General features: G+C 47.2%; 1 protein-coding gene across 6 annotated transcripts in view; it reads right to left on the bottom strand.

Annotated features, from left to right (window-relative positions):
• Positions 1-24799, bottom strand: part of TCF3 (transcription factor 3) — a 620473-nt gene that overhangs the window by 178141 nt on the left and 417533 nt on the right. For all 6 annotated transcript variants that reach the window (XM_078670855.1, XM_078670856.1, XM_078670859.1 and 3 more), the window contains exon 13: positions 6468-6546. In XM_078670855.1, the coding sequence (XP_078526981.1) occupies positions 6468-6546 (79 nt within the window). The remainder of the gene's footprint in view (positions 1-6467; positions 6547-24799) is intronic.

Below are 24799 nucleotides of genomic sequence, written 5' to 3'. Positions count from 1 at the left end.
AAGGGGGGGCTCATTAATTTGGAGAGATCCACATTAGGCTCCCATGAGGGATAGGGTGATCTTACCGGTGGGTAAACCTTTTTTAAATCCTCTAGGAAAGCTTTGACTACAGGCATTTGGAAAAAAGAAACTTGTGTGGGAGACCTTCTGTAGGCAGTAATGGCCGTAATGTGTACCTTTATGGATGTAAACTGCAGGCCAGACTTGGCTAGGTGTAACAAGTAAGATAGGATCACCTGTTCTTGACCTAGAATCGGATGAGGACCATTGTGGACACACCATCGATAGAAACACTTCCATTTGAAAGTGTATGATTTTCTGGTAGAGGGCTGAGAACTACGACCACTGGTCTTTCAGTGTCTGCTGGAGAGGGAGCATGTGTATGGACTGTTAGGGAGACTCCGGCCCCAGCCAAACCCATGAGGCTGCACCACTCTGAACCCAAAACCCACGGCCTAAGTTCGAGTGGCCCAACACCACGAGGAGGTCTCCCGGCGATCCTGATCTGAGATCAAGTGATCTCAGACCTGCCTTGAATCTCCAAGCGAAGCCTGCAGCCCCTTTCTTGAGGATCCCCCCAACCGCGACCGGAGCTGGTGAGAAAACCAGACTCCTAAAGACACCCCTGCACCAGATGTCCCACGGCCTTGGGTAGCCCAACCAACGGTGTCCAGGTGCTCACAGGAGACAAAGTCTTTGACTTGGAAGGCAGGGCACGTCCTTGGGGTTGAGGTTTGTGGCAGCAGGACACACCGGGATTTCGCTGGAGCAGGTTCGAGGTGGGGGACAGGGGGGCAGTGGCCAAGTTAGTGGGCGTCCTCCTATTCTTAGTTTCAGCATGGCTTATTGGGTCCTTTTTCTCCTTCTACACAACAAGACCTAGACTATGAAAGCACATGTAAAAATTACACCCTTATTTAGGATATTTCGTATGTTGCTTTTTGTTTGCAGACCTTACTCCCCTTCTTAAATATTAAATGGGGTAGCCGAAATACCTGAGGGTAGTGCTATATTCAACAAATGCCTGATTCTCATTCACAAATAAAATGCAGTTGTGAGACCACTCATACCACACTTAATCTCGTGCCCAACATATATAGTGCTAAACCGAAAAAAAGTGTGCAAGAGCGAGATGGCACCTCACGGGCGCACCACCAAACGGGGACCTGACTGGTACTCGCCAGGACAGCCCTGTTGTCATCATCGGTACCATCAAGCTCAGAACAGAAAATAGTGTCCAGATACACAAAAAATTTGTGAGAAAGGTGCAGTGAACCTAAAGCAAAAAAGTGACCACTAAAGTGTCAATCAAAACATTAAAACACTCATAACACAACACAGACAGTACAATTTTATTCAGTTTCTTGTGTTGTGTATGGAAGAATAAAAAGAAAAAAGTAGATGTGGTTATCACCCATTTAACCACTCATACTTTTACTTGCCAAGTAAAGCGTTGGGGCCTGGCCTTTGCCCTGCATCGTGCAGTGAGCTATCATCTGCTTCTCTCGAACCCGGAGTGTCTTCGGCTTGAAGACGGAGCAGGCGTTGCAGTCTTTGCTCTCGTGGTCGATTGGCAGGCAGAGGTTGCAGACCGGGTGCTGGTCCTTCTGCGCGAACTTGTGGTGGCAGTTTCTGCAGAATTTAAAGGGTGTCTTGTACATCCCTGCGCTCAGTGTGCGCATTTCCCAAAGGACGAAGATCTCGAGGTTCTTCCCTTTCTTCGTCGTCTCCTCTCTGATGGTCTTCTCCCAATCTTCTCAGGCTTTTCCCGTCGAAGAGTTGTTGTATTTTCTCCTTTTCTCCTCCAAAACTTCTGGAGCTTCACGCGACGATCAAGACCCAACAGCGGAAAAAAGAATCTGAAGATGGCGCCCAAGGGTGGGAGCTTCCGCCGGAAGCATGCCGACGTCACCGAAGGTACACCAAATGGTGGGACGTCGACGCCCACCTGGGCTACGACAAAAAAAAAAAAAACTACGATTCCGGACCCAACCACCAGATTGCGGAATATGCACAGCATAGTGAATCCGGAAAGATTCACGCTGCAAAACATGGTTTGTCACTAGCTTTAAATTGTGGCACATATGCCACTAACATCTGAAGCCTTTTTCCTTTAACACATTTTTGCACGTTTTTGATATTTCAAATGCTTGAATGTGGTTTTTAAATAGTTTAAATTCTACATTCCACAAAAAAACTGGTCTTGAAAGTTTAACTTGCATATTCAAATCTATGAATGAGTTCACCAGTTGTTGTGGTTACTATATAAGTGGGCTTCCTGAATCAGTTTTAGAATAATTAGTAAATTATTTCATGTTCAGTAAATGTAATCATCCTATTTGGACAAGCCAGAGGCAATGGCCCTACAATACTGCAGGACTCCTCAGTGCAGCATAGAGTTCCAAATGGGATAGGTCTTTGTAAGACTTCAGATATTTAGAATCAAGATAGCATGGTTCAGCAACATGAACTGTGAGTTCAAGACCAAACCAACAAAGGGGTGGAATCAAGGACGCTAGTAGTTCCCTTCAATGGTCAATAATACATACTTGTTTAGATTGCTGCAAAGATTAGACACATGAGAAGTTTGCTGGAAAAATTAAAGTATAGATGTTAGGTATTTAACAGCCTGTGATTACTTTAAAAAACATAGAAACAGCCTCCAAGCACTAAGAACTGACAAACTGAGACAAGAGAAAATAAAAGCTTCCATTTGGATCAGATTACTTACAAGGAAATAAGTAAAACCATAAATTCCCAATTACATCTTAACAGAAATAAGAATGTGCTAAGACATACCAACCACTATTCAAAGAGGTTTAACTATAGAAAGCCTTTCATAAACGTCTTAAGATCAAAGTTGTCTGATATGTTTCAAAGAACATTACTGTGCAAGTTGGTTCTTCCCTAACCGGTTTATGTTAACAAACTCATCTGCTGTTTGTCATCAATGACCCACTTCAACAGTAACAGAATGGATACACAAACAATACAGACAAGCTTAGTATGACCCTTGCACCTAGCAAGTTACCAATTGAGTCTTTGGTAGGCTCTTTAATGGCATATTTTTATTAGTGACAACTTGTGTTTGGAATGCAACGTCTTAAGCTGTTAGTTTTCTTATCCGGGGTAATATTTTGGACACTACTGGCATAACTACCCCTGCATCTGACTTTTCAAGGGCGGTGGAGTCACTTCAGAATGGTACCGGTTCAATGTGTTCTCTTTTGAAATATTCAAAGTAGATATTTGGAGGTTTTCTATGCTAAATAGTCATTTTATGATTTAACACAACTTATTCGGCTCTCTTCAGTCATGTAGAAGCAGATGACGTAGTTGTTTTCCCATTACTTTGTCCTCCTAGGAAGTTCAAGTCTCTTCTTGCACAAGGCTATACTTTAAGATTGGTTCTTTATTCATCAATCATCTGTACATATATACATGGTTCCATAATTACATTTTATAGGACGTCTTGGGAAGCAAAATTAAACCAGTAGAGGTTTAGAGACAAACCGAATCCCCTTAGGGTGGAAGACAGTATGATGCCATAGAATATCTAGCAGTAAGCCATAATTTTCTACTGAATGCCCTGAAGCAAATGAACTAAGGAAGCAGGTATCAACCATTTTGATAGAGATCGATACGATGACAGACTACACCATATTAAAAAAAGATCATTGCAGATCAAAGTTAAATTTAGAGTAGAAGGAAAATGTAGCCATTTTTGGTGACAAATTGCCAGGTTTTAGTTTATCCCATGTGCTGAAGAATTAAAATGTGGATCTTCAAAAATATGCAGGATTAGTCAGCTAAGTTCTAGTCTTAAACAGCTTTTGAAGCACCAATATGATCTACAGCTCATATGCCTCGAACATGAAGTTTTGGATTTGGTTAACTGTGGTCGTATTCTTATAATTCAACGTAAAACACATTTTAACAAGTTCAGCTTGATAGGCCAATGCCTGTGATCGTCCGAGTGATGCACCACACATCTAAAGAGCATGCCAAAGGCAACAGCACAGAGCTTATTCTCTACACTGGTGGACTTTGACTATGCGGATGACAGACACACACACACGTAAAGACGTCTTGCCTCAACTTCTATGCAGAGCAATTGGGTTTGAAGATCAACACAAAGAAATCAGAAGTCATGCCACTTTACATCCCAAATCCTTCACACGTCAAGGTGGATGGAGAGGGCCTAGCCATTACTGAACAGATCACCTACCTAGGCAATACCAGCAGATATGATGGAGGGGGAGGCAGTGACTTCAAAAGCAGACTGGACAAGGCTAGGAATGCTTTCAGGATGCCTATCAATGTATGGAAGTCAACTCAGTACAGGACCAACAGCAAGCTGAGGCTTGACCAGAGCTGCATTCTGTCCACACACTCATATGAATCAGAATGCTGTCTGATGATTAAATGCATCATCAATAAACGGTCAGTCTTCCACACTAATAACCTGAGAAGAATCTTGTGCATTGCCAGGCCAAGAGCCATATACAAACAGAAAGTGCTCATCAGATGCAAACAAAAGAGCATGGACATCAGCTTATGTGAAAAAGGAGGGAGATGGATAGAATTTTTATTTGTAATGCACACAGCTACCCTAAGGGGTTTTCAGGTGCAAGGCAGGTAGGGGAGAGGTTCCAGAGTTAAAAGAGCAAGGTCTTCAGGCCTTTGCGAAAAGCAAGGAGAGATGTACAACTTCTCAGTGACTCTGGAAGAGAATTCCAGAGTTTCGGACCCAAATGTGAGAAGGAACGACCTTTCATGCGAGACAAGCAGAACCTAGGCACACTGAACAGAGTGATTCATAGATCGTAAAGAGCGAGAAGGATGATAAAGCGACACCAAGTCCCGAATATATTGTGGACTAGTTCCTGCTTTAGCCTTCAACATAAAGCATAAAGTTTTGAACGAGATAGGGTTCGGAATTATCAGCCAACGGAGCTCGCGACGGAGGGAGACTGAGGTTTTCTTTGGAAGTCAGCAGAGCAGCCTTGCAGGCGCATTCTGAACTAATTGAAGCAGGCAGGTAGTAGCTTTGTCAGCTCCCAGATACAGCACATTGCGAGTCCAGTCTGGCTATAATCAAAGCTGGATCACAGACCGTTGAGTGGGAGCAGGGATCATCCGGATGATTTTTTTAGCCATTTGAGGACAAGAAAGGAGGTGTCTGTCATCTAAGCTACCTGAGGCTTCATAGACCGTTTGTCATCCAGAACAAATCCCAGGTTATTAACTTTCTGAGATGGAGTAGGCAGAGCCCCTAGAGAGTCAGGCCAGTGATGAGGGGCCCAGAGAGAGGAGTTTTCCCCTTGAATCATGACATCAGTCTTATTGCACTGAGCCAGAGAGAGTTTTTATTCATCCAAGAGGAGACAACTCAGGCCCAAGTGTGACTCGGAGGGTCCATGGTTCTGTTCAGAAGACAGAGTAAAGATGATCGGAGTGTCATCTGAGTAGGTAAAAAGACCCCACCTCTCACTTGAGCCATCAATGGGCGGACGCAATTGTTAAACAATAGAGGGCTCAACACTGAATATACCATCAAAAGAGAACAAGACTGTCTTCTGGGGTTCAGTGGGGAGCTGTTCTTGTAATAAATGGCAGTCAGGCAGGCCGAAGAACACTTGGGGGCTAACTGTTGAAACTGAAATAAAGACTCTGAACCATAGCTGGTGTATCTACAGAAACCTGTCCAACATAGACCGAAGTGGAGGTTCTTTGTTGCTGCCCTACATGCATAACGAGAATTAAGTAATTGGGTTGTTGCTGCGCTCTCCATCCGTTTGCCCACTGCTGTAGTATTCTACTGTCTCGGTCTAGTGGTGGTTCAGCAATGGCCCCATCTTCCTTCATGGCAGTGGTGACAAAATGTTTTGGTTATGCATGGTGTTTTATATAAATGGGCATTATGGAAAGGTCATTCTTTCTTCTTCAATCTAGCTGTGACAGCTTTGCAGCTAGCTGACGTTTTATATACTTTATTCTCTTGCTGTAAAAAGTAGGTTGAACAAGGACATAGTGTTTTTCTCTGTAAATGGTACCGGAGATCTAGGAGGAAGAATATTGATTACTTACCTGTACCTTCATTCTCCAAAACTGGCCTTTTAATATATTCATATGCATGAATTATTCCCCACTGTTAGTCTGGGAACCCCCTGTAAAACTTTAACAGAGCAGAATACATTACACAATGAAACAACTAAAGACTACATGCAACCTGTCTCCTCTATGTATGCTGTCTAAACTGTTGCAGAATGTTAATGTGACTTGAAGGAGAAAGTGGTTGAAGTGGGATGACTCAAATTCCCTGTGTGTGATATTTTCTACTAGGCAAATATTTACAATGACTCTGGAGAAAAGCGAAAGCATGGGTAGGTTATGCTCATTCAACTTCAAGACCCATCAATCACCTCATTTGAAAGAGACAAGAATTAGGACCACGTCAGACATACCTGTGAGTCCCTGAGGGGATCCTACTGGTGTCGATGGGTTTGAGGAATAGTTATTGCTGGAGTGATCTGGGGAGTAAATCTGAAAACAGAGAAGCATTAAGCAATCAATGTCTTAACCAAATAAAAATTTAACAGCGAAACATCAAAAATACTAGACTTGTGCCAAAATCCACAGAAAGGTTTAAGAAAACAAGTTACTTATCTGTAACTTCAGTTATCCAATATTGGTATCTTTCATAGATTCAGATGCCTGAATCATTCCCGGTCGCCGAGGCGGGAGTCCCACGGTAAATAAAATAGCAGTGCCAAAGGTAAATAATAGTAGTAGGCCCTAAGGAAAAGGCCTGAGGCCCGAATCTTAGTAGCCTATCTACATCATTATGCTAAAAGGACCAAAGTCTTTGTCCCAACCAATCAGCTACCAGCACCCTCTAGAACCCTCTCTGCAGAGCCACTTCTCCTCATATTTTCGTTAGCACAAGTGGGAATTGAGTATCCCAAATAGAGAACTGACTCTCCGGGGAGGAGGGTGGATGCATGTGAATCTATGAAAGATACCAATACTGAATAAATGAAGTTACAGGTAAGTAACTTGTTTTCTTTTCCAGTATTGGGGTAGCTTTCATAGATTCACATGCCTGAATCAGAATAGCAAGCAGTATGCCAGGTAGGAGTCAGTTGCGGATGGTGGGAGACTTGTACTGATAAACTCCCAGATACATCATTATTAATAACCAACAAGAGTAAGGCAACTGAATTTTTCATAAGTATAACATGACCAGAAATTTAAACGAACATTCATAGAGTAGTAACAAACATGGATATCTAACGTCACGTACATCCATTTGTTAAAATCGAAACAAGTGTGTATATATATATATATATATATATATATATACACACCTTAAAAAACATATCTGTATATCAATATATTGAAACCTCTGTATGAATACAAAAGTAAAGAACACAGGTTACCTGAAGCTGTTCTTAAAGAAATAGGTGTCGTAAGACAGCCTGACCAACTGCCGCATCCTCTTGGCTCGTTGATTGCAGGCAGTAATGTCTCGTGAACGTGTGGACATTCTTCCATGTCGCAGCACGGCAGATATTTTCCAGCGTCACTCCTGCAAACAACGCTGTGGACGCTTCCACAGCTCTTGTGGAGTGAGCCTTGACCTTGCTCAGTAGTGGACCATTTGATTTGATATGGCAGAAATGGTTTGCGGAAGCTATCCACTGGGAAATTGTGGCTTTTGGGACTGCTGCGCCGGGTGTGGTTTGACCGTAAGCTACAAATAATTGATCAGATTTCCTAATGGTTTTTGTCCTTTGCAGGTAGAATTTTAAACATCGTTTGATGTCCAAAGAAAGTAGTGTTCTTTCGGCGGGTGTAGTAGGATTTGTAAAGAAAGCTCTCAACTTCACTGGTTCATTTAAATTGAACTGTGATGGTACTTTAGGTATGAATGTTGGATTAGTTCGAATAGTGACATAATCCTTAGAGAAATGCAGGAAAGGTTCTTTAATAGTGAATGCCTGAATTTCACTTACTCTTCTGGCAGACGTTAAGGCTAGAAGTAGGGCGACCTCCCATGTGAGATATTTGATGTCGGCTTTATGAATGGGTTCGAATGGATGTTTTATCAGTTGTGAGAGAACCGTATTGAGTTACCATTCCGGTGGAGGAGGCCTAACCGGAGGATAAGCTCGGAAAAGACCTCTCATGAACTGTTTGATTAGAGAGGACGAAAATAGTGAGGGAATGTTGGCAACTTTCCTGGACCTGGATAGAGCCGCTAGATGGACTTTTATGGATGAAAAAGAGAGACCAGAGCTAGCTAGATACAGTAGATAAGGAAAAAATTTCTCTGCAGGAGCCTCTATCGGGTGCATACTGTTAGAGTTACACCAAAAGCAAAACCTCTTCCATTTAAGACAATAAGTCTTCAAGGTGCTTTGTGCTTGTGATTTTAGTAAGATGTCACGGCAATCCTGAGGAATATGAAGGTCTTGAAATTCCAAGAAATCAGGAGCCATGCGTGTAATTTCAGAGATTGAGGGTCTGGGTGAAGTATCTGTCCCTCCTTCCGAGACAGCATTGTTGGAGTTGGAAGCAGACGGATTGGACGGTCCTGTGATAGCAACAGAAGTTCTTGGAACCCGTACTGGTACGGCGACCGGGGAGCAATCAGGATGAGACGGCAGCCCTCCAATTTCATCTTGCGCAACCCCCTTGGTATCAACGGGATCGGGGGGAAAAGCGCGAGCACAATCCCAGACCATCGCATGGACAGGGCATTCCCTCGTGACCCCTGCTGAGGGTATCTGCTGGCGTAAGAGCGGCATTTCTTGTTTTGCTTTGTTGCAAACAAATCCAAAGTCGGTTTGCCCCAAGCCTGGAAAACTCTGTTCACTTGAACATGTTCTAATTCCCACTTATGGCAGTCTGATAGGGACCTGCTGAGTTTGTCCGCTATTGTATTGTGGAGGCCTCTGACATGCTCATCCTTGAGAGTTATGTTGTGAAGTGTTAGCCTTTCCCATAACTCCTGAGCTTCCTTTGACAACGTTGCCGACCTTGTCCCTCCTTGTTTGTTCCACGTAGAACATGCTGGTGGTCTTATCGGTTCAAACGAAGACCGAAGACCCTGCAATCCTTGGAAGGAATGCTTGCAAGGATAGGAAGATTGCCCGCAGTTCCAGACTGTTGATGTGTCGTTGTCTGTACTTCTGAGACCATTTGCCTTGTACTTGTATATCTTGGAGATGACCTCCCCATCCCTCCATGGACGCATCCGTTGTCAGAATGAAGCCTGGAGGGTTCTGTATGAACGTCAGTCCTTGTATCAGATTGGGTAACAGTGACCACCATTGAAGCGCATCCACCATTCTTGGAGTGACTTTGATGACGTCGTTGAAGCAACCGGTCGCTTGTTTCCTCTGAAGATGTAGTTCCTCCTGTAAAGGTCTAATTTTCAGGCGCGCCAAGGGGATGAGATTTATGGCACATTCCCAGGAGTGAAGCGAACAGAAAAGACTTTCTTTTTTAAACCTGACGCGCCAATTTCTGTAGGCGAAGTTGTCTTTCTTGTGATAAGAATGCCTTGCATTGTATTGTGTCTAGACGTGCTCCCAGGAACGACAGGATCTGCTTTGGATGTAACTGGGATTTGCTTCTGTTCACAGTTAGTCCCAGAGATGCAAAGAGAGTGCGACATGTCGAAATGGCATTCTTTACATTATGCTTTGAAGGACCTTTGATTAACCAATCATCCAAGTACGGGAAGACCTGTATTCCCCAAGAACGCAACGTTGCCGCTACTGGCGCCAGGCACTTTGTGAAGATCCTTGGAGCCGATTTGAGTCCAAACGGGAGCACTTTGAACTGATAATGGGCGCCAGCCACAGTGAATCGGAGATGCTTTCGATGTTTCTGATGAATCGAGATGTGGAAGTAAGCGTCTTCCATATCTAAGAAAGCCATAAAATCTCCCTCGTTCGGGCAGCTCAGAATCTCTGACAGGGTGACCATACGAAAACCCTGTTTCTTGAGGAACCTGTTGAGGTTGCGAAGGTCCAGAATTGGTTGCCATTCTCTCGATTTCTTTTTGATTAGGAAAAAACGGGAGTAGAAACCTGTCCATTTCTGAAGAACTGGGACCTTCTCTATAGCGTTCTTGAGGAACATTGAATAAGCTTCCTTGAACAATAGGTGAAGACAAGGGGGAGGGGGTCCCTTTGGCAGAGTCGTTGGTGGCTTGATGACAAATTCTAGGGTGTGCCCATGCTTTACGAGGTCTAGCACCCAGCGGTCAAATGTAATTTTTTTGCCACTGATCTAGGAAAACAGACATTTTTGCGCCCACAGGGAGGGAAGGAAATGTGATTGGCGCCCTGCTGAACTCACTTGTTTCTATGAGAGTCTCGCCCTTGATTGTTGGAGCGTTTTCGGCCTCCTTGGCGAGAGAAACCAGCCGTATTGGATTGGCGGTACGATTATTGATAAGATTGCCGATATTGAGGCTGATATGGTCTGCTCTGTTGATGGTAACCTCCTCTAGAGGAATAGCCACACCCTCTAACACCTCTGAATGCTCCCCGTTTGTACTGGAGGGAACTCAGACATCTTGCGGTATTAGTATCTGTCTTGATTGCTTGGAGGGCCTCATCAATAGGTTTGCCAAACCAAGATCCGCAGTCATAGGCCATGTCTAATATTTTGGTTTGGACTTCTGGTCGGAAGGTGGTAGCCTTTAACCAACCTTGGCGCCTGAGAACTGCAGCCCCCGCCAATTGCCTGAAATTTGTGTTGACAATATCCAGAGCGCAGTCGATAGTTTCTGATGCTGCGCGCTCTCCCTCTAACAAGATCTTTCTAGCCTCGTGTCGTTTGTCCTCTGGAATAAGGTCAATCAGACCTGCCATGTCCGACCACATTTGGCGATCATAACGCCCTATGATCGCTAATGAATTCGCTGCCCTGATGGAGGCGGCAGCCATGGTTGAGAACTTTTTACCAATGAGGTCAAGGCGACATCCCTCTTTGTCCGGTGATGTAGTGATGGGTGTGGCCGGATTTTTAGACCTTTGTTGGGCAGCCTGTGAAATGACTGAATCCGGCCTGGGGTGACCAATGAGGCAGGATGGGCTGTTGATCGGAGCACGATATTTTTTATCAATCCGTGGAAGCACTGCAGGCACGGATGCAAGATTCTTCATAATCTTGATGCTCTCAGTACATATGTAATCTATTATTGGAATTGCTCTGGTAACTTTCCTATCCTCCTCTTTGAAATCGTGGAGGAAACAATCAGTTTGTTCCACAGTCACTGGAAGCTGAAACCTAGCAGCAGCTCGCTGCATGAGGTTGTGAAATCCACCTATATCTTCTGGAGGCGACTGATGGTTGTGGAGTTGGTGGAGACGGCATGGGAATAATATATGAATCCCACGGATCCAAGTAAGGATTCTCTGGCAGTTCGCCTTCTTCAACTTCTTCACCCGAAGAAGTGTCCGGAGTTTGAGCAGGCTGAACAGGCTGGTGCTGTTGAGGAGGTTCTGTAATTGGAGACATTGGTGCCGGAACCACTGGCTGAGGTATAGGATCTGGAACTACCACAGGCTGGGGTGGTGGAACGACTTGCTGTGGTGAAAAGCGCTGCCTATAATCCGCTAACATGGCCTGCAAGTCCTAAATGAGGGTAGGAGGCAGATGGCTGGACTCTGAAATCCGAGAATGCCTCTGGTATCCTGTGTGGTGAGGAACAACAATGTCCTCCTGGTAGTAGTGTTCCGTGCAGTCTTCATCTTCCTCGTCTTCTTGACATTTAATGTTGAGTTCTGAAGGATGACTAGCTATTCCAAAAGCTCCTTCATCGTCATCATCATAGTCCTCATCATCCTCTTGGGCATATGCGTTGAGAAGTCGACCGGACCATCGTCGACGGACTCGACGTCAACCGGACCCATCGTCGACGGACTCGACGCCGACGGGACCATCGTCGACGGACGCGCCGTTGACGGTACCATCGTCGACGGGACCATAGTCAACAGACTCGACGTCGACGGGACCATCGTCTACGGACTCTACGTCGACGGGACCATCGTCGACGGCACCATCGCCAACGGACTCGACGTCAAAGGGACCATCATCGACGGACTCGACGTCAGACTTGACTTCTTCGTCAACGGGGCACTCGTAGACGACACAGAAGATGTCTTAGTTGACGATGGAAGCTTCGTTGACGGTACCTTCGCCAACGAGTGTTTAGACGGCTTCGTCGATGAGGCTTTCGTCGACGGATCATAGACACTATGGAAATCCTCGTCGACAGGATAGGAGAAGTAATAGAAGTAGTAGAAATTGTCACCGTCGACGAAGGAGCTGAAGATGTGACAAAGATAGTCGACAAAGGTAAAGCTGAAGAGACAGAACAGCTTTTACTCACGGTTTTGAGTAATTGCTTTTTAGAGTCCTTGAGAGCTGAAGCTTCTGTAGACTGAATAGGCCCAGAGGATTGAGAAGGACCAGAAGTGGAGTGGGGGGATTTGAGATGTTTTCTCCCCTCACTTGACGAACTGTCCTGAGATCTTGCTCTCTTGCTGGAGGTTGAAGCTCTATCATCATCTTCAGTTGAAGAAGATTTGAGCCACAACAGGACTCTAGCCTCCCTATCCCTTGGAGTTTTGGAAGGGAAGGTTCGGCAGATCTTCCAATCTTTAGCCTCATGCTTTGGATAGAGACAATAGATACAGTCCTTATGTTGATCATCAACATGGACTCTTTTTGTCGCATGTTCTGCAAGGTTTGAACAAGGCCTTCATGTCAGACATCCTGAAGGAAAAACTGAGAGGCACTCAGGGAGACTCCCTTCCACACGACGTCAAAGTCTGAGGAGAACTGGCTCTGCAGAGAGGGTTCTAGAGGGTGCTGCTAGCCGACTGGTTGGGACAAAGACTTTGGTCCTTTTAGCATAATGATGTATTTACCTTTGGCACTGCTATTTTATTTACCATGGGACTCCCGCCTCGGCGACGGGGAATGATTCAGGCATGTGAATCTATGAAAGATACACCAATACTGGATAAAAGTAAAAATGCAGTCCGATTCAAACATCCAAATAGTAAACATAAGATAATGTATTGCTTATATGTGTGCATTAATGCTTCTACTTTCAAATCGGACTTAATTGTGGTAATACAAAAAGAAATGCAAGTGAAGAAAAAAGAAAAGGAAACCGGTCAGAAGACCAAATCATACAAGCAGGTTAGCAACCAGGAAGGTTTTCAAAGCCCCAATCAAGTTACTGCTGTTAATCTTTGTCACACACCCTTGTCAGCCCTAGGTGGCATGATGTCTGAAATACCTGGAGCAAAACATCTCCAGCTTTGTTGGCTTTCACAGAGTCGCATGCTTGCCACTTTCAACCTGTGAAGCATTAGTTTTCTATGTTTTAACCATCAATATACACAATTTACACTGTATTATTATTCGTTCTTATATAGCGCTCGATTACCCGCAGGCATCTCGGCGCTTGCCTTGGGAACCCGTCCTGGCTTTTTCCCTGTGAGATACCCGTAATGGGCATCACCAAGGTGAAAGCCAGGCATCCCGCCGCGGGGGGGGGGCCGTAGTGGAGATTAAGCAGGCTAATGCCCAGAGCTGCAGAGTGTGAACCCATGATTCGAGTAGGCACCGAAACGAGAATTATCGAGTCCGTGGATATTTGGGCTCAAGACCCTGCCGCGTCGGGAATTGAACCCTGGTCCCGGGTCTGACCTCTGCTTCAGGGTCTGCCTCCTCTAACCAGTGAGCCACACTTCTCCACATCATGTATCATCCTTGCACCTTCTGCAGTCTATCTACCTCAGATTGTGGCTCAAACACTGATCTATGTTGTCATGAGACATTGAGCTACACTACTTTAAGAGGCTTCATATCATATCAGTATCATTGAGTTGAGTAACAAACATCTGTTATTGAGCGCTAAGATACCTGTAGTGGTGAACGTGCGCTGTACAAATACACATTTTATGTTATATCTCAGATGTTTAAAAGTATAAATTAGAGCAGCACCACAAAATTGGAGGCGGTATGACGGAGACTGAGACTGAGACTATGTATGAGGAGAAAAGACTACGAATCCGGACCCAACCACAAGACCGCGGAATAATGCACAGCATAGTGAATCCAGAAAGATTCACGCTGCAAAAGTAACATTTCTTCTACAACACTGGTTATTTCAAAGACTATAAAAGCGGTATTCATTTTAAGAACCATGTGTACACAAACCAATAAAAGCGCAGGCTGAGGTTCACTTAACTGAACATGTTACAGCACCACGTTCACCACAGCCACCAAAAACTTGATTGAACTTCTCAACAGTACAGCTTTGTGAAGGTGTGTACTGACTTGCACTGTTGCTTTGCAAATGTTTCTCAGCAGTACAGCAGCAAACAAAGCAGCTAAGTTTACTATTCTTCTTGTGGCGCGAGTTCCTACCTTTCATTGTAATGGCCCTCGTACCTTCCAATTACTAGACAATGGATGCTGAAATCCAACAAACTAATCCTTGCTTCAAAAGAGCATTTCCATTTTGGATTTTCCGAAGGAGACAACAGGCCTCATTGTCTACAATATTTAGCTTATGCAGAACAAGTAAATTTCTCTCACCAGTCTTGCTGAGATGATAGCTAACAGGAGAGCTATCTTCCATTAGAGCAACTGGACTTGGATGTGTTTGAATAAAAGCCTTATTAGAGCTCCTAACACGCTGGTTATCTCTCAGGAGAGTGGCTGCCTTGCCAGTTGTGGAAGCAGTCAAACAAACCCCTTATGAACTCTGAATCTGCTGCAAAATAATGTTTGACAGATGTATGGGGGTTTCTAGAGACTAGTGCTGAGTACACTCAAATTAAAGGATATCTCAAACTTTAATTGATTGGTAAATCAAGGTGTTGAGACCAAGACCAAATTAAGCAATCTCTTCCATTTCAAAGCGCAGGTCTTTTTTACAGAATCTACCATAGCCAATTTGAGTATTGTTCTTGAGTCCATGGGAATATTCAGAGAAACACAGTGAATGGGGACTAAAGAATTGTATGTAATGCACAGAAGCATTCCGGAATTTAACAGCGTTCACTCATCAAGGAAGACAAACTGTAATTCTGATGTCAATTTCCGTCTTAATGGATGAAAGTTTGAAGTTTGCTATTGATAGCATTCCCGTACCAAATTAATGTCCTCTTTTAGAGTAGAATGGTTTCCTTTTTATAGTTGGAGTTTCTGATTTGAGTCTTTAGCGACTGCAATGCATCATTTTCTGACACGTTTTGCCCCTCAGAAGTACATAGGATTGTTCTTCTAGTCTGTAGAAGTTGTTGCACAGCCAGCTGCTTTTTCTCAATAGGGTATGGATGGGTAAATGCTTGATGCTGGTGTTAGCTCCTACATTGAGGTGTTTATATAAGCCAAAAAAATCAGTATACTCACTTTCAAAAACACTGACTAGACTAGGAGCAATTTTGTAGAAGCACAGAAGCAGACAGGTTAAGCAGACCGACAAATACCGCAAACAAGTGGGACCAAAACCAAGGAATAGTAGAGTGAACTTTCACATGTGGGGCACTCCACCATAGGCCTCTTTGTAACACAGAACGCGAAATGCCAAAGCTTCGAATCCCAGTATCCAAACCACCAATCACTAGTTGTAAGAAAGTGGCTCTGTATATACTGGACCAAAGTAAGGTACAGTGCCCACAGTCCCCTGAGGTTTGGCAGAGGCTAAAGTTAGACATAACCTTACTCTCTAAAGTAGTAGCTTGGTCGAGCAGTAAGGCAGTATCAGAGGACAGTGTAAAGCATTTGTTGTACACACTCAGTCAGCAAATGGTCTCACACACTCAAGAACTGAACTCTAGGCCAATTGCTTGTGTAAAAATATACAGTTTTATTTTAGAACCAACAAGGTCTCAAAATATACTTTCTCAGAATGAGTTTCTTTAGTTAAATACTTTTCAAAATAGGAAATAGACTTTTGAATACAATAGCTACAGTTGTTGCAATAGGCAACACAATTCCAAACACAATGTTACATTGAGCTCAATGGGAATATCTAGTTAAATGCAATTAGTTACTTTATAGATTACTTTTCTAACCACAGGACTGGATCCTAGCTTCAGTCCTGGGACATCTCCTGTAAACAATTGAGTAAAAGCGCTTTGGTTACAGTAGTGATTTTTGAATAATATTATTGTATTTTAAAAGTTGACACTTAGAAACTTTTTCACATAGAATCACCAATGTTATCCTGTGGGAGGAAATTCACTTAGCAGGTAAGTAGTGTTATCGTTACTTTTTCTTACCCAGTGTTGGATCCTGGATCCAGCACTGGTGCATCTCCTGTCAATTGAAAGAATGCGTTTAGGTCATACAGGCGATTTTTAAGGAATAACAAAATACCTAAAAAATGCTGTGGGTATTATTAATAATGAAATAGTACACATAGAGGAGCAACTGGCAGCTACAAAAACAGCACTCTATGCTGCCCTAAAGAAGAATGCCCAGCGAGTGGGACCGAAGCTCTATTTCTGGAGAATAATACAAGTGGGAAGGGCAAAGCCAGAAAGTCTGGCAAGAAATTACATTAACATCACAATCACTACAGATGCCCATAGACTTCCCTAATTTCTAGGACAGCAAATGGCCTGCAACTCCTAATAGATAATTTTACATCGTACATGACAGAAAAAGACTTGCAGTTACACCTAGAGAAAACATTTGTCATGACATGTGGGAGTAAAAAACCCAAAACTAGGCAACATCATGTGAGTGGAACTATTATTAATAGAGTTTTATCTCATATTTGGGGATGCTTTTTAATAGGAACGGCTCATGGAATACACACATTGAAATGTCCAATATGAAATTCCTGAGAATCACGGAGTCCATTTTCAGATTTTCTGCGAAATTAGGTAATACACCCATTCGTGAAATCCTAACCCTGTACCAGAGCAAATGCGTCCCAGGGGTCTGCTATAGGGCTGCTATCTGGGGGAGAGCAAACACAGCCTCTCTACAAAAACAGGAAAAAAATTATTTAAAAGATTATTGGCAGTCCCTAAGGCTACAGCTAATTATATAATCCACAATAATTCTCGGCCCCTTATTTTAGTGATTCGATAAATATGGCTGGCCTGACATTCTGGAGAGGAATATGGTCAAAGGAGGAAACAAAATTCACCCAAGAAATAATAATGGATTGCCTAACACTAGACTGTAGCAGGAAAATACCGTGGCTGGAGCATATTTTTAATCTGCTAACATGGTGTAAAATAGAATTTGATAAAAAGGAAACCTACGTCCAATCTAGAGCTCGGTAAAAGCAACCTGAGGCTCAAATATCTAAATGGTATGGAAAATGAAAGGAAAAGGATTGCCATTAAAAAACCTAGAGTTGCTTATTGCGAAGGATCACCTACGAGGATACTACAGCCTTATTTAATGCTGGTTAGAAATACACAACACAGATTTTACCTAACCAGATTAAGGCCGGGGACATTACATTACCTGTTCGCATTCCCAAAAATGGAAAAGTGGGGCCTTAAACTACCGAATTGCCCTTGCGACGGAAAAACAACGCAATCCACGCTGTACTTCATTTTGTTCTGTAGTTTTTATGGGGATATCCGAAAAACAGTATAGACTTTTTAAGTATAAACAAGCTTATCTGTAGTCTGGGAAACTTGAAAATGATAAACTCTCAGATTAGATATGTGCAACTCGCTGTTAGGAAAAGAAAGGACTATGCACATTTAGATGCACTATCATATGAAATAATGGATGAACATTATTGGACTCTCCCACCTTAGCATTTAAACAGAAATTTAAATGTATTTGCATTTTATGTAACTCCGCGTCTATTTTTTCCCCTATATTGTCTAGCTGGTGTTTTTAAGATAAGACGAGACACTATGCACTTTATATATGCATTTGTATCAATATATGCATTAATATTAGAAATTAGTATGAACCCTTTGTTTATATTGATTTGTGTAATAGGAGTTATTTATACCCTAAAGGTTGCTTTATAATAGCTTATACCCCTTTTGCATGATAATTAGTATTAAATGTTATGAAATGTTGTTACTTTTAATCTGCACAAATTTAATTTGCTATTTTAATGATCTTAATTGTGATGTAATATGCTTTAATGGTGATTTTCATTTGCACCGAATAAAGCTTACTTTGATATGACTTGATTATTTTTTCTACTCAGTGTGATATGCCTAGATATCACACTGGGACATTTCCTAGAGAAAAGGTAAGTAAAGTCAGTTTTGCACAATTGTTATTTTTCAGGTTTACATACAAATCAACTCCACATCAAACATTTTTCAGAGAAAAACAGTCAATAGGTTACCAGGTAAGTACTCGGTCTTTGGAGTTGAGCTTCTGGGGTTAGAACAAGGGTTCCCTCAGGGTCAAGGATGCACTCTTGTTACACCCTCAGCGGCACTAGGGCGGCCAGGTGCAGAGAGCTGAGGCCCAATGTTATCCAAAGGGGAATAGGGAGCCTCTGGTTGGTGGCTGCTGACAAGCAGGTCACTGGGCTGTGGGAGCAAAGCTCCTGGACTTATGCTCAGGGCAAATGGGGGTTTAGGCCAACACAAAAGTTGCACCCTCAGCGGCACCTTTTACTACAGTTGTTACACAGTATGTCTTTTTAAGGTCTCGCGCCTAGCGTTGAAGTGTGCAGCAATGCTTGTGCAGCACGAGACATTAAGTAAGGGAAAACGGGTTTTGGGTAGCTGACCGAGGAATGGCACACACGAGAGCGTGCTTTTCCTCTTGTGGCACGCTATTGGGCTTCGCGTGCGTGTTTTTTAGCAATAGGCCAAAGGAGGGTGCATTGCTCCGCCCATGGCCTATTGGTGTCTATTACGCGCATTGCTGACGAACAAGTTACTTACCTTCGGTAACGATATATCTGTAAGAAACAGTAGTTAGTATTAGATTCCTTACCTTAGAATATCCCCAGGCGTCAGTCTGGATCCGGAAACTTTTGCGTAGCAGTACCCCTGCGCGTCGGTAGGCGTCGTCTGCAGGCGTCCCCTGCGGCTCCGCGTCGTCGGCGTCGTGCGCCGTGATGACGTCGCTGGAGTATATAGACGCCGCCTCCGCGCGCTGACGTCAGTTCTTTGCACACAGCTTTTCCGCGCCAGAACATGCAGAGCCATGTGAGAACTAACACTGGTGCCATTTGAAACTAGGGCCCTGAAAGGGATGTCCTTAACCCTAGGTATCAGTTCGCAGAACGGGGAGGATGGGTGGGGCGGTAAGGAATCTAATACTAACTACTGTTTCTTACAGATATATCGTTACCGAAGGTAAGTAACTTGTTCATCTGAAAGAAACAGGTTAGTATTAGATTCCTTACCTTAGAATAGATACCCCAGCAATACCAACCCCGGTGGTGGGTCTGCGAACCAATACAACCTACACCAGAAAGTCCTGGAGGACCGAACGGCCAAAGAAGCCATCCCTCCGGACTTGACTGTCCAGGCAGTAGTGCCTCGCAAAGGTGTGCAGCGAGGCCCACGTAGCCGCCTGGCAAATGTCCTGCAAAGGGACTCCCCGGCCCAGGGCAGTAGTAGCCGCCGTAGCCCGAGTGGAATGGGCCCTCAGCCCAACAGGAGGCTCCTTCCGAGCCAAAGAGTAGCATGCTTTGATGCACAGGACGACCCACCGAGAGATGGTTCGTTTCTGTACCGCCCTTCCCTTCTTCTCACCCACGTAGCCAACAAACAGTTGGTCATCCACCCGGAACTGGCGTGTGCGATCCATGTAAAATGAAAGCGCACGTTTTGGGTCCAGACGATGGAGCCGCTCTTCATCCTTTGAAGGATGCGGAGGCGGGAAGAAGGAGGGCAAGGTGATGGACTGCCCAATGTGAAAAGCAGAGACTACCTTGGGCAGGAAAGAAGGTCTAGTCCTAAGAACCACCTTGTCAGGATGAACAGACAAGAAAGGAGGTTTAACAGAAAGGGCCTGGAGCTCACTCACTCTCCTGGCAGAGGTGATGGCAACCAGGAAGGCCGTCTTTAAAGTGAGAAGACGGAGAGGACAGGAATGAAGAGGCTCAAAGGGAGCACACATCAGGAAAGTCAGAACCAGGTTCAAGTCCCACTGAGGCATCACGAACGGAGCAGGTGGATACATGTGCGTGATGCCTTTCAAGAATCGCAATACAATAGGGGACTTGAATAAAGATGGCTGATCAGGTAGCCTTAAGAAGGCGGAAAGGGCAGAAAGATAGCCCTTGATAGTGCCCAGAGCAGAGCCCTGCTGGGCAAGGGAAAGAAGGAAGAGGAGAACCTCAGACAGAGGGGCAGAAAGGGGGTCCACAGCCTTTGCTGTGCACCATGCCACAAATCTGTTCCACCGGCAGGCGTATACCGACTTTGTGGAGGGACGCCTGGCTGCCAGAATAACATCACAGACTTCAGGAGGCAAGTCAAATGGCCTCAACTGTCGCCGCTCAATCTCCAAGCATGGAGGTGGAGACTGGACAGGTTCGGGTGGAGGACCGTCCCCTGCTGCTGCGACAGAAGGTCCTCCTGAAGGGGCAGGCGGATCGAGGGACCGACCGTCATGCTGAGTAGCTCGGGATACCAGTACCTTCGAGCCCAGTCCGGAGCCACAAGGATAACTTGGGCCCGGTCGCGCCTGATCTTCTTCAGCACTCTGGGCAGAAGTGGTATAGGCGGAAAGGCGTACAACAGACCGCAACTCCACTCGCGCCGAAAGGCGTCGCCGAGCGAGTGCCGTCTTGGAAACTCCAACACGCAGAACTGATGACATTGCGCGTTCTCTTCTGTGGCGAATAGATCTAACCAAGGCTCTCCCCATTGCTGAAAGAGGCCTCTCGCCACGTCCGAGTTCAGACGCCATTCGTGATCCACCGAGCACCGACGGCTGAGTTCGTCCGCCCTGGCGTTCAGAGAACCTGCCAGGTGTTGAACCGTCAGAGTCACGCCCTGACGTTCCAGCCATTGCCAGAGACGCAGAGCCTCCTGGCAAAGGGTCCACGACCCCACACCGCCCTGTTTGTTGCAGTACCACATGGCGGTGGTGTTGTCCGTGAACACCTGCACTACACTCCCGTTGACAAAGGGGAGGAATGCCTTCAGTGCTAGGCGAATCGCCCGTAGCTCCAACATGTTGATATGGAGCCGGGACTCCGCCGGAGACCAGATGCCTCTGATCTCCGCCTCTCCCAAGTGGCCACCCCAGCCCTGGAGGGACGCGTCCGTCACAACCACGTGCTCCGGTTGGGGAAGGGAGAGGGATCTGCCTCTGACCCAATCGCGGTCCGTAAGCCACCACTGCAACTGTCTCGCAGTGCCCTCCGAGATCAGGACATGGTCGGATAGGTTGCCCTGATGCTGGGCCCACTGAAACTTCAGGTCCCACTGCAGAGCCCGCATCCGCCACCTGGCGTGATGCACCAGTAGGATGCAGGAGGCCATCAGCCCCAGAAGCCGCAGCGTCAACCTGACCGAAACCCGGGATAACGGCTGAAAGATGGGAATCAGAGCCTGAATATCCCGGACCCGCCGTTCCGGGGGATAAACCCGAAACTGCGCCGAGTCGAGAACCGCTCCGATGAAAAGGAGCTTTTGAGAGGGACACAGGTGTGATTTCGGCACATTGATGGAAAACCCCAGCTCGTGCAGGAGGTCTGCCGTCATCTGAAGGTGGTGGACGACTGTCTGGGGCGAGCCCGCCTTCAACAACCAGTCGTCGAGGTAGGGGAAGACTGACACCCCTAACCGGCGCAGATGAGCTGCGACCACCGCCATCACTTTCGTGAACACCCGTGGGGCGCTGGTAAGGCCGAAGGGGAGCACGATAAACTGAAAGTGCCCGTGGCCTACCGTGAACCGCAGGTAACGCCGGTGGGCCGGCAGGACGGGGATGTGAAAATACGCATCCTGCAAGTCCAACGCTACCATCCAGTCTTGTGGGTCTAGAGCAGCCAAGACCTGAGCCAAAGTCAACATCTTGAACTTCTCCTTCCGGAGGAAGCCGTTGACGTTCCGTAGGTCCAAGATAGGACGCAGGCCTCCTTTGTCCTTCTTGGGCACCAGAAAGTAGTGGGAGTAGCAACCACACCCTACTTCTGGCCCAGGAACGCGCTCGATGGCCCCCTTGGCCAAGAGGGCCGTAACTTCCTCCTGCAGAAGTGTCAAGTGGTCCCCCGACACACGGTGGTTCTGCGGTGGCATGGCTGGAGGAGTGGACTCGAAGGGGAGGGCGTAGCCCCTTCGAACGAGCTGCAGCACCCACCTGTCCGATGTGATCGCGCGCCAGCGGGAGTGGTGATGGCGAACCCTGCCACCCACTGGCGTCACGTGAGCCCAAAAGCTCGGACTAGGAAGGCTTGGATGCAGCAGCGGGGGGAGGCGTGGACTGACCTCGCCGCTGGCCTCTACCGCCACCACGGCGGAAACCACGGCCGCCACCGCGCTGGGGAGCGTTCTGCGGCGCGTGGCTGGCAGCACGTGTGGGACCGCCCCTCCCTTGGCCACGAAAGGGGCGAAACGAACCCGTCTGCTGGCGCTGGGTCGAAAGACCCAAGGACTTGGCCGTGACCCTGGAGTCCTTGAAGCGCTCCAGCGCGTGGTCCGCTTTGTCACCAAACAGGCGGCTGCCATCAAATGGCATGTCCATGAGTGTATTTTGGACGTCTGGCGAGAAGTTGGCAGATCTCAGCCAAGCATGGCGACGAATCGCCACCGTCGTGGACATGGCCCGTCCCAGGGAGTCGGTCGTGTCCAGACCACAACGGATCGAGTACCGCGCCGCATCCCGGCCTTCAACCAAGGCCCGGGTGAGCTTGTCCCGCACTTCCTGGGGGCATTGCGGCAAACACTCTTCGACCGTATCCCACAGGGAGTGGGTGTAGCGGCCCAAGAGGCACGCGGTATTACAAGACCGCAGTCCAGCGCTCAAAGAGGAAAAGACCTTTTTACCAAACTGGTCATACCGCTTTGATTCCCGATCGGGCGGAGCCGACGGAAATGCGGACTGCGAAGTGGAGGCCTGGATCACCAGACTCTCCGGGGAGGGATGGGTGGATAAAAAAGGCAGGGTCGTCCGAGCATGGACGGTGACGCCTTGCCACATTCCGGTCAACCGGCGCACCGGAAGCGGGCCTGGACCAGGTGCCCAAAAGGACATCCGTCAGGGCCTCATTAAACGGCAGCAGAGGCTCCTGGGGGCATGACTGCGGTTTAAACACTTCGGTCAGAATGTTCGGTTTGACCTTCGCGACGGGGAGCTCAAGGTGTAAGGCCTTGGCAGCCCGCATCAGGACCACTGAATAGGCAGCACCTGCCTCAGACGCCACAGGGGACGGGGAGACAAACCCAGGGTTGGGCGACTCGTCCAGGCCACTGGCATCACCCAGATCACCTACCCAGTCCACATCATACTGGCAGGCACGGGATAAAGGGTCCTCAGACCCCTCCCAACCCTCTCCATACTCATCCTCATCATACCCATATTCTGGGTCGACGATATAGACATCGGGGTCAACGGGCCCCATCGGCGTCGGATCCGGCGTCGGCCGACGCCGGTCCGACTCCGTGTCCGGAGTCGGGGAGGGAATGGGGGTGGCGCCGCGCGGCGTCGGTGCCGGGGACCCGACGCCGGCCGGAGCCGACGGCGGAGTCGCTGCACCACGCGGAGGCGGTACCACGGGTTGGCCCAAAGGAACCGACGCCGGAGAGGCCGGGAGACCAGCCGGCGACGAACCTGAGGGACCCAGCGGCGCCGGGACCGGAGCCACCGGCGGCAGAAGCACCCGAACCGCTCGGGCCCCCAGACGGGACCGACGGCCCCGCAGGCGCCGAAGGCCCCGCCGGAGGAGACCTCGCCCTCATAGCAATGAGGAAGGCCTCGATCTCCTCACGCGACGCGCCTTCCCCAGGGACCGACGGGTATGGGGTAGACGGCGTCGGCGGCCCGCGGGGGTGGGGCCACCCGAGCCCCCGGCCGCATCACGTGGGCGTCGGGGGGAGTCGGGGGTGCGATGGCGACGCCCCGACTTCTTGTGCTTACCTGACGAACCGGAGGAATGGTGGCGACTCCCGGAGCGCCCATGGCGGCTCCGCGATCGTTCCCTCGACCGCTCCCTCGACCTCCGACCGGACCGGGACCGCTCTCGACGCGGGGCCGACACTCGGAGCTCGAGAAGCTTGCGGGACCGCTCCCGCCTAGCTTTTCCAGTCAAGGCCCGACAGTCGACGCAGGACTCCACGTCGTGGTCCGCGCCCAGACACCGGAGGCAGAGTCGATGGTGGTCGGTGACCGACATCATGCGGTCGCACTCGTCGCAGCTCTTAAACCCAGGCATCCTACCGGCACCGTAGAAAGATTAAGTTTTACAAACACTTGGTCAAAAGACCGGAGTACTGCTCTTCGGATCTGCGCTAACTGGCGCGGAAAAAAGAAGAACTGACGTCAGCGCGCGGAGGCGTCTATATACTCCAGCGACGTCATCACGGCGCACGACGCCGACGACGCGGAGCCGCAGGGGACGCCTGCAGACGACGCCTACCGACGCGCAGGGGTACTGCTACGCAAAAGTTTCCGGATCCAGACTGACGCCTGGGGATATTCTAAGGTAAGGAATCTAATACTAACCTGTTTCTTTCAGATATGTGGTTTCAATTATCGTGCCCAGACACTGGCGCGATAATTAAAACCACATGGCTCGCTGTGTTGCGCGCACCACTTGCTGGCTTCTTTGTTTTCCGAATAGCGA

This window comes from Lissotriton helveticus, chromosome 12 (genome assembly GCF_964261635.1).
Source record: "Lissotriton helveticus chromosome 12, aLisHel1.1, whole genome shotgun sequence".
NCBI lineage: Eukaryota > Metazoa > Chordata > Amphibia > Caudata > Salamandridae > Lissotriton > Lissotriton helveticus.
The sequence above is the reverse complement of the archived record's forward strand: the minus strand, read 5'-3'. Positions and strand labels throughout refer to the sequence as shown.